This window comes from Pagrus major, chromosome 22, assembly GCF_040436345.1.
Source record: "Pagrus major chromosome 22, Pma_NU_1.0".
Classification (NCBI taxonomy): domain Eukaryota; kingdom Metazoa; phylum Chordata; class Actinopteri; order Spariformes; family Sparidae; genus Pagrus; species Pagrus major.
The window spans coordinates 1138002-1148047 of NC_133236.1; the positions used below are offsets into that span (position 1 = coordinate 1138002).

The following is a 10046-nucleotide window of genomic DNA, read 5'->3' on the forward strand; positions in this document are numbered from 1 at the left end:
CTGTCAAAAACCCAAAAAGAAATCTAGTAAATGGACCTTGAGTTTAGAATATTTTATCACCAACATATAGTATTTGTTTTATACAAAAATATGGCTAGTTTTATGATGCATTTTATTTAGGCAAAGTTCTTGAATTGTGGGTTGTATTTAAACAAGTTTGGCTTCTTTTGTGAAATCAAACAAAGGTTTTGTAGAAAATAGTGTTTATTCTATGACTACTTTTTTTGCCATTGAAACTTAGGTATAGTATCAGAACTTGTATCAAAAACTTTCAGACAATACCCAGCTCCATTCCAAAGTTGAAAATCTTGGTAAATGGTATTATAACCCATGGTATGCAGCCTTAGAATTCATTAATGTTTGACAAAAATTGAACTTCCTGGATTGTATTTCATTTTCTCACTGGTACCTGCAGCAACATACCCCCATGAATGCAGCCTCCAGCCTTTATAATGTAGTGCTGATTTATTTTCAACATATGCTAAGAGTAGTATACCACTAAACAGCAAAACAGGCCCGGAACAGTAGGATACATTATATAAAGATGTTTTTTTTGACAGTGTTGTTAAAGTGATAGAGGGTGGATTTTTTCTTTATACCACAGAGCGATGTTCACCACACACATACACTGCGCTCGGCTGTATGCGCCTCTTGGTGTTGCCTGGCAGCTGAGGAAGAAACTTGAAGTACTTGGGCATCAGATCAAGGCAGGCGTCGCGGAACTTCTTGATCCGCCAGTAGTATATAAGAGGGTTGAGGGCTGACTTGAGGTAGCACAACCACAGGACCCATGTGCTGATTTGAAAAAAGCTGTCTTTATGGTAGAAGCCATCACTGAAGGTGGCTACCAAACTATAGGCAGTGAATGGTGCCCAGCACACTGTAAACACGGAGAAGAGGATGAGGATGGTGGTGAAGGCACGGGTCTTGAAGCTCATGTCTATGTTCATTTGGAAGGGCCTCTGGAGACTAAGCAGGCCCAGTTTGCTGGCCTGGCTCAGACAGATGCTGTCTGGGTGGCTGTGGATGCGGATGGCGTTGTGGCGGATAGTGTTCAGGATCCCCATAAATGTGTACAGCATGACCATGAAAGGTATGAAGAAGAAGACGAGCATTAGTATCAATACATAGGCATGGTAACCAGGCTTTACGCTGTAGCCAAATACACATTGGGGGGCTCTTGGAGGGATCTGTAGGGGAGGGGAGCCAACAGCTAAGGGGAAAGAGAAAATTAAACTGAGTCCCCATGTGACCACTATGAGCACTTTAGCTCTCTGTGGGCTCAGCTTATCTTGCTTCTGGACAATAATAAGAAAACGATCTATGCTTATTATAAGCAGTATAGCCACTCCTTCCATCACAAAGAACCAAAAGAGCATGGCTGAAACTCGACAGAAAATGTCTCCGAAAATCCACTTGGTGGTCACGACAGTAACCAGAGCAAAGGGCATGTTCAGGATGGCCAGCATCATGTCTGCAAATGCCAGGCTCGCCAAGAGGATGTTGATGGCCGAGCGCATGGCAGATCTCTGGTACACCATAAGGCACACCACTACGTTTCCCAACAGAGCCAAAATCAGGATGGCGACCATGATGAAGCAGAAGAAAACCTGCAGAGGTAGGCTGACACCTGGCAAGCTCTCAAACGCCTCCGCTGTTGGTGTGACCGGCTCTGGAGGCACCCGGGAGCCCAGGGAAACGTTCGCCATGGAGATGTTCTCCATCGACTGCCTCTTGGAAAGGTTCAGCAGCACCGTAACGAGGCAGCAGAGACTGGTGTTAATGTCCCCTGCCTTTGGAAGGGGAACAGTAGTTGAGTGAACCATTCTTCCCCAGGGTGAGCAGGCATCGTTGCTGGTAAGCTCACGCTTAACATGGCGCCGTACATGAAGATATTCCAACTTCAATGCAATATGGCTGCGTCTTCATGGCTGCAAGATCCTAAGATGTACATAAAAAAGTAGTGAGTGCCAAGTAAATCAAAAGGGGCATGTGAAAGAGCATTATGAAACCAGATTAAACAAGCATCATTTCCATCAAATTTCCCTGTGGAGCTGTGTTACTGAGTTACTTGACAGTGACAGTGGGTCTGGAACCCACTCAGGGATGTGCCTGCATTTCTCCAATAAATTAACACCTCCATTATCTCTCTCAAACCTGCAGTCTATCAGAATGTGACTAATTATTAGTACTGACACCAAGAAGTCTTTGGTCTGCAGTCCTTAGATGTTAAAATGGTTTCAAAGTGTGTGAACTTGCACTGCAGACATTTCAAATTTATTAAACATGCAAAATACTTCCTTTCCTTTAGCAGACTCATAATTTGTTCAAGTTGGAGCTACAATCAAAGCATGACAGATTCAATTTCAGCATTATGGTTGCAAGCCATGACAGAGTCAGCTGGCAATGTTTTCATCATGTGGGTGTGTTTGTGTCATCATGATAAAATGTGCTTCTGGAGACAGCTTTTGTAGGGGGAACTAACAGAGAAGCAGTTTTGAGTATCAAAGAAGGCCAAGTTCAAATATGGTTGTGGTTTAATGCAATAATGTTTTAATGACTTCTGAGTTGAAGGGCGTAGTGGCTGTTGTGATCCCATCGCAAGATGGTCTCTATTTACACATTTCAACAGATCATCCACTGGCTTGTTTAGGCAACAGAATGAGACAGGGAAGGTTTCAATTTTCACGTCGTGTTACAATCTGCTCACATATGGTAAGAAGTGATAAATACATGTAAATCGATACAAATTTGAAGGTTGCCAGGTTTAGCGGTGCTTCCATTGCATGGCACGGTACGTCTCCTCTTGACTCGACCTGCTTTTAGTACCGGGCACCAGAGATGCTCACAAGTCCCAAGTCTCTGAGCATGAGTCCAAGTCAAGTCTCAAGTCTCTTATGGTTGTAATGAGCGTTCTATCATCTGCTGCATGGCATCCGGTCTGCATAGTTATATCTTAGGAATTCAAAGCATGTCCTGTATTATCATTGCTCCTTTATCTATAAGCATAGAGTATTATCAGCACTGACTTTTATTCCTGAAATGTTTGTGTTTTGTAATTAAACTCATCAAAACCACACTTTTCTCTAAGATTTTTTGCTTGCCATCAGTTCTAGGTTTACATGAAAGTAGCACACTGTACTAAACGTGTGTAGCAGACGCTGGGGTAACTTTCACCTTACCAAGTGACTGACCTATCCTGGTGTGTTTTCAGGTGCCTGATTAAGTTTGATGTGGTTGATCCAGCAACCTTTATATTCATTCTGCAAACATTGCATTTGCCGATTCTTTTGTTTGCACCTTGTGTGTAATTCCTACAGGCAAACCTCCTGTCAAACGAGTCACAAGTCCCAAATCTTGAGTCCAAGCCGAGTCTCAAGTCTTTTGAGGGAGAGTCCCAAGTCAAGTCTCAAGTCACTGAGTGGACTCGACTTAAGTGCGAGTCAAGTCCAAGTCGCAAACTCGAGTTCCCATCTCTGCCAGGCCCCCCATCTTTATTTCGTTATCCACTGCAGCTGGTACCCTCACAATAAAGACAGGATTCTATCGCTGGTCATAGGGTTTTAAATTGTATCATTTTTTAGGAGAGTAGAGAGTAATTTTCTTCATCACAGAGGTCGGTTAAGTTCAGACCTGCAAAACCTTTTTTACTACAAATAAAGCCTTATTGAAGATGAAATAATAGATAACTCCAGCATGTGTGCACTGTAGAATGTCCGGGTGCCACAATGCCTCATGGTTCTGCACTTCACCTTTTAGTATCGCACCTACCACAGGTTAGAAAGAACATGTTGTCGTTTTTACAGTCTGATTCATGTAAGGATTTAACAAACAAGATACAACAGGTTTATTAGTGAGCTTTGGAGTTTTGTTGGTAGACATACTTTTGAACTTTGGACAGAGCCAGGCCTTCCTCCAGTCTCCAGGCAAAGCTAGGCTAGTCTTATCCTGGCAACAGCTCAGTACTTAATACACAGATCTTTTTATTTCATCTCAGGAATAAAAATAAGTATACTTCTCAAAACCCTACATTTACAATATAAATGAAAGAATACAACCATGCCCGCAACTGGAAAACATTTGTAAAACATTTTTTTTTTTTTTTAAAATCTCTTCTGTTTGCCTAAAATGTGATAAGAAATCCTGTTAAAGTGCTTTTCCTAATCACAGCCAGTAACCAACAGCCAGTGTTCAACTGGGTACAAGTCAAATACTGCAATAAAAACCCTTATCACATGTGTAAACACTGGACACTGTTATTTTAGACTGCCTGGTATCCTTTACAATGGCTAAGCAGCAAAGGTCAAATAATAAATGTGCTTTGAAAAGAGTCCATCTGTAAGTACTTAAAATGATTAATTTTCACATAAATGAAGCCATTTCATTATTTTTTTGTCCGGTGTGGGTGTAAAAATCAAGCAAATATAATTATAGGCAATTATTATGAGAACCGGTGCATGTAAGCCTTTTATGTGTCCATGTTAAAACACAGGCTGGATGCTGCTTTGATACCTGCATACAGTATGTAACCATTCGACAGATAGTGTTATCACACATCACCGAGGCAGTCAAGAGAGAAAAGGCTGTTGTAAGGAGATAAACAGACTGGCCGCAGTGAAGCTGGGAAGACTTTGCTTTATTCATATAATGATGACAAGCGTATTGTCTGCTGCAATTACCCACTGCTTCATCACAATGGAGACCTGCTGAATGAGAGCAAATAAGAAACTGGTTTAATCTTGGCCTACTTCCTGCTCCATTCACTTTACACTCATACACTACATTTTCTAAGGACATGGGCTTTGTGGATCACAAAACTGAACCTACTGGGAAAGGTAATGCTACATCTCTTTTCCTTCCTTTAGGGGCGGTGTGACCTCAAATGTTAAAATAGCAACTTTAGCCTCCAAATAAACCTGCAGTAAAAATGGATGAACGGGTACTTAAGTGTTTGAAAAGACTGGGAATTGTTCAAATACGCTTTGTCACAACACAATTATGCAACAGAGAAAATGCAGAGAGCTTTTGAGCCAAATCTTGTAACCTTGAATCCTTAGGAAGTATACTTAAGAGACAAAAGGTGTGCTGGAAACCTATCTAGAACCTTCAAAATGATGAGATTTACTAGTTTATGGCAACAACAACCTGTCAGAGTGTACCTTATTTATGTCAGGTGCTATTATTAAACACTGGTGATGTGTCTGTGAGAGAAATACCCCACATATTAGGGTAAGTTAAGATTTGATGGAGATGTAGTAGTTACAGGAGATTCTATAATATAGTATCTGTGGAAATAACAGCATTTGTAAAATGTAACACACAGAAGGTTAAAACTGGATTAGGTTCAGTTTGAATCTACAGAGGTATCGAAGAACCTTGTGAACCTAAAAATGTCTCTGTGTTTAAAGTTTGGAGTATTGTGCAAAATGTGAAAAAAAAACAACATTCTAATAGTGAATTCCAAATTCACAGTTTATAAGTGCAACATGGGATGGGTTGTGAGAGGTGTCCCTGTTACCTTTTCAGTACACTAGCTTATTGTTGTTCTCTTTGCTAATGCAAAATGAACAAATCTAAAAGCTGCGCTGAACGAATAATCGTAAGTCTGGTGACTCTTTAAAAAGTCTTAAAGCCTGGGTCTCACACAGGGGGTCCATGACCATTGGGGGTCCTCAGAGGTGCTGCAGGGGGCCACCAAGTTATTATCTGATGTATATATTATTAACATGATATTGTTTAAATAATGATAATGCCATTATGAAAGTTTTTGTTTTTCAAAAATGCAAATGTGTATGTAAACACACATTAACACAAATTTATTTTTTTACTTTGGCCCTCCGAGCTAAATTTCAGCATTTTAGTGACTTGTAGGTGTATTCTAAACCTCACCAATTGCTTAGTTTTCACTGGACTGGGTGGAAATTTGTCCTGAACATCCAAGAGACCCTAAGGAAACTTGGCACCATGTATTCATTTAAATAGAAGTCTTTTTTCCATCTTTTTAACCAAAATGAAGAATCTGTCATTTTTTAAAAATAATTTCTCCACTAGTTTTTATTTTCTTGCAACCAAATTTTGGTTCTGTGGAGTATTAATGTCATTCTATCACATACATTTCAAACTCTCTGAGCTAATTTCCGACATAACCAAGTTGCACTGAAACAATACAGCAAGTCTGCAATAATCCCACCTGAATCAGGTTTGGGTGGATTACTGCTAAATGGATTGCAATATAACCAGAATTATTAAGTGCAATCATAATTTATTCCAAGACAGCCTATGGAGAAGTAGATTTTTTTAAAGTTTGGCTGAGTTGTTGATGTCAGAAATTAGCTCAGAGAGTTTGAAATTGTGAAATAATATACAGTTGCAATCAAAATTATTCAACCCCCATTGCATTTTAGGTTCACTGGCAAAATTTAAATTTTTTCAGGTGTTTGCAATAAACAAAGTACACAAGAACAGTTTAAATAGTTAAATAAAACTAATATTACAAGGATTTTATCCAAATTCAACACTAAATCCTACTTTCAATGACTACTGCAGTCTCAAAAATATTCAACCCCCTGAATAGAATTCCTCATGAGAGCACACATTTGCAAATCAGGTGTGGTCTCAAGCACACCTGATGCAACCAATCAAGGGCTTCATTAGTTGCATCAGGTGGGCTTGAGATGGAACACCTCAAATACCTGGACTGTTGACGGTGACGTTTCATTGCATGTTAGAAATATGGCTAAGTCAAGAGAATTGTCCAAAACGTTCAGAGAAGAGATCACTGCCTTGCACAAACAAGGAAAAGGATACAAAAAGCTAGCAAAGGCACTGAATGTTCCTAGAGATACAGTTGGAAGCATAGTTCGCAAGTTTAAAGTTAAAGGAACAGTGGCTACACTACCTGGACGTGGAAGAAAGAGGAAGCTATCAACAGCTGCCACCAGAGTCCTGAGGAGGCAGGTGGTCAAAAACCGTTGACTGACTGCAAAAGACCTGCAGCAAGAGTTGGTGGCAGCAGGCACTGAGGTTTCAGTTTCCACAGTACGGCGCATACTAAACACTGAAGGGCTCCATGCCCGAACTCCAAGACATACACCACTACTGACCCAAAAGCACAAGAAAAGTCGGCTCCAATTTGCTCAAAACTATATAAATAAGCCAAAGAGGTTTTTGGATTCTGTTCTGTGGAGCGATGAAACAAAACTGGTAACTTTTCGGGCCTATGGATCAGCAGTATGTCTGGAGGAGGAAGAATGAAGAATGAAGCATAAGCTGAAAAGAACACCCTGCCTACAGTGAAGCATGGCAGTGGCTCAGTGATGCTCTGGGGCTGCTTCGCTTCCTCTGGCACTGGAAACCTGCAGCGTGTGGAGGGCAAGATGGATTCAATCAAGTATCAGGAAATCCTGGGAGAAAATGTCATGCCGTCTGTGAGGAAGCTGAAGCTTGGGCGTCATTGGACCTTCCAACAGGACAATGATCCCAAGCATACCTCAAAGTCCACCAAGGCTTGGTTTCAGAAGAAGTCCTGGATGATACTAGAGTGGCCGTCACAGTCGCCTGACTTGAACCCATTTGAAAATCTCTGGTGGGATTTGAAAAAGGCGGTTGCAGCACGCAAACCCAAGAATATTAGTGAACTGAAGGCCTTTGCCCATGAGGAATGGGCTAAGATTCCTCAGGAACGCTGCCAGAAGCTGGTGTCTGGCTATGCATCACGTTTGCAGCAGGTCATAACAGCAAAAGGGTGCTCTACTAAGTACTAAAGATGCTTGTCATGAAGGGGTTGAATAATTTTGAGTAGTCATTAAAAGTGGCATTTTGTGTTGAATTTGGAGAAACCACTTGTAATATCAGTTGTGTTGAGCGATTTAAATTGTTCTTGTTTGATTTGTTTATTGCAAACAGCTGCTAGTTTGTACATTTTGCCAATAAACCTAATTTGTAGTGGGGGTTGAATAATTTTGGTTGCAACTGTATGTGTATTGAAAATACACTTCCATCTTCCAATTGGTCAGCTCACACAGGCCTGAGTCAGCACCACCCACCCTGTCTCTGGTCAGCTCTGTCGTGTTTTCAGCTTACAGTTAGCTTCACTTCTACCGTGAATAAAGGTGTAATTTAGTGACATAGCGTTTTGTCAAGAAGTCACAGAATTAAAGGTGGGACTGCTGATGAGGCATTTCAGTTACAGTTTTGTGGATTGGAGAAGCTCCCGTTTTGGCCTTTTTAACTTTCAAGATCTTTAAAATGCAATGCAAGAACCTATATAGCACACTGAAGGAAAGGAAAAAAAACGAAAAACCATAACAGATCTCCTTTTAGAAAAAGGGGCAATTACAAGTCTGGCCATAGTGAGAGTTAGTCAGTTTGTGAGCTAGCTAATACATATATAGGACTCTACAAGGTTTTAGTTATGAGTTTTAGTGAGTGGTAAACGAGATGATGTCACTTACGTGACTGTTGGTTGTGTGGTCTTTCTAATTACATTATTTCCCAGTCTTATACTTGAATAGCTTTTGACAAACTGCAACTATCTCAAGTTGAAAAATGATCTTTGAAAATTGACAAACACCATATGTGTAATGCATGGCACAGTTCAAACAGTATCAAAAAAGAATTGTCTTTTGGCATTCACTACCCTACATATTACAAATAATCACGTTCTGGGTTTCCCAAATTGAGAAAAACTGATGCTTTGGGATGTAGGACAGGTCGGCCGGCCATTTTTGACGAGTTGGGATTGAGACTCAAAAATCAACTTTTCTTACAAATAGCACCTTTAATGGAGGATTTTTAGATCCAACATTTCAATTTCAGTAACTGAAGCATTGAATTGTGGGCCTGCTTCAAGTACTTATAATCATGATTTTGAAATTGCAACTTACCTTAAATGTCAAAGAGAATAACCCAAACCACACAGGCCTACAATTTGTTTTTTCAAAGTAGAAAATGTCAATGCTATGGATTCAGTGGCAAATGAATCTCAGCATTTAGCATTCAGAGATTTAATTAGATTTTCAGTTGCACATCAGAGCACTTCAACAAGAGATGATCCATCTGTGAGAGGAGCTTTGAGGTGTCCTGAAAATTGACCCACATGTAAATAAAATCAGTGGGTAATAGAATTACACCTCATTCACACTTTCACTCCATCGCCCTCAATTAAGAGCAATTCAGGCCAATTCCAGCAGTTCACTGGCTGCCGTTTAGTATGAAAGTGAAATAGGTTGATCTGAAACGATCCACTGATTCTACATCCTGGACTGTAGCGCTGATATGTCACCAAAATGGTTGAGACGACAAACAGAGTGATTCATGGAGAGTTACATCTCTGTAGACGACGAGAGCAGTGGGTGTTAGTAACAGGGAGCCTACATTTACGCCTTCGTTTCGGTATTCAGCCAACATACACTGGAAATAATATATGAATTGTCTTGTTCAGACGGTTTCCACTGATATTACCTGCTTCATTCTCCCATGTTGAAGCTCAGGGGCGGCTGAGCTGCTGAGGCTCACTCCTCCAAATGGTGCATCTCGCCGCCCAAAACGCTTTCTCGTCCTCGGTGTAGTCGAAACAGTTCTTCCACCAAACAAGTAGGCCAGTGATGCTTTTTCAGAAAGCTTTCAGGCCCTCTGCAGGGTCATTTTAATCAACAGTACAACATCCGGTGATGCCAGTACCTACACAACTGGACCCGTGGATGAAGTAAAATCCGCATTTTGTAAGTGTCGTTGTGTTCCCAGAGGAGAGCAGAGAGGCCGGCGCTGCTTCTCTCTGTTCTCTCGTGTTTCACCGCTGTGCTTCATACAGCTGGGAGCTGTGAGCTGTGAGCGGCCGTCCTCCAGCACCAGGTCTACCAGGATCGTTCTGTATGTATGTGGCCCAAATTAACACTACACTGTTACAAACTACACTCAGTGTGGGCTGGCCGTGGCAAGGCGGCGACACTAAACAAATACCACTTCCTATCCGGGCTTTCAAAATAAAATCGAGCAAAATTGAGCAGGCGGTAGAAGAAGTACATTTATGTGTGAGATTGCTCTTT

The 10046-nt window shown here is 41.0% G+C and overlaps 1 protein-coding gene across 1 annotated transcript; it reads right to left on the reverse strand.

Moving 5' to 3' along the window:
* Positions 1-445: 445 nt before the first annotated feature.
* On the reverse strand, positions 446-9827 carry gpr63 (G protein-coupled receptor 63). The gene is made up of 2 exons (XM_073492271.1): positions 9463-9827; positions 446-1941 (listed from the first exon to the last, which is right to left on the reverse strand). The coding sequence occupies exon 2, from the start codon at positions 1824-1826 to the stop codon at positions 594-596; it is 1233 nt and encodes a 410-aa protein (XP_073348372.1). The 5' UTR covers positions 1827-1941; positions 9463-9827; the 3' UTR covers positions 446-593.
* Between the last annotated feature and the right edge of the window lie 219 nt (positions 9828-10046).

Excerpts from the sequence above, each read along its gene's own strand:
- gpr63 (XM_073492271.1), bottom strand. The coding sequence starts at position 1,826 with ATGGTTCACTCAACTACTGTTCCCCTTCCAAAGGCAGGGGACATTAAC.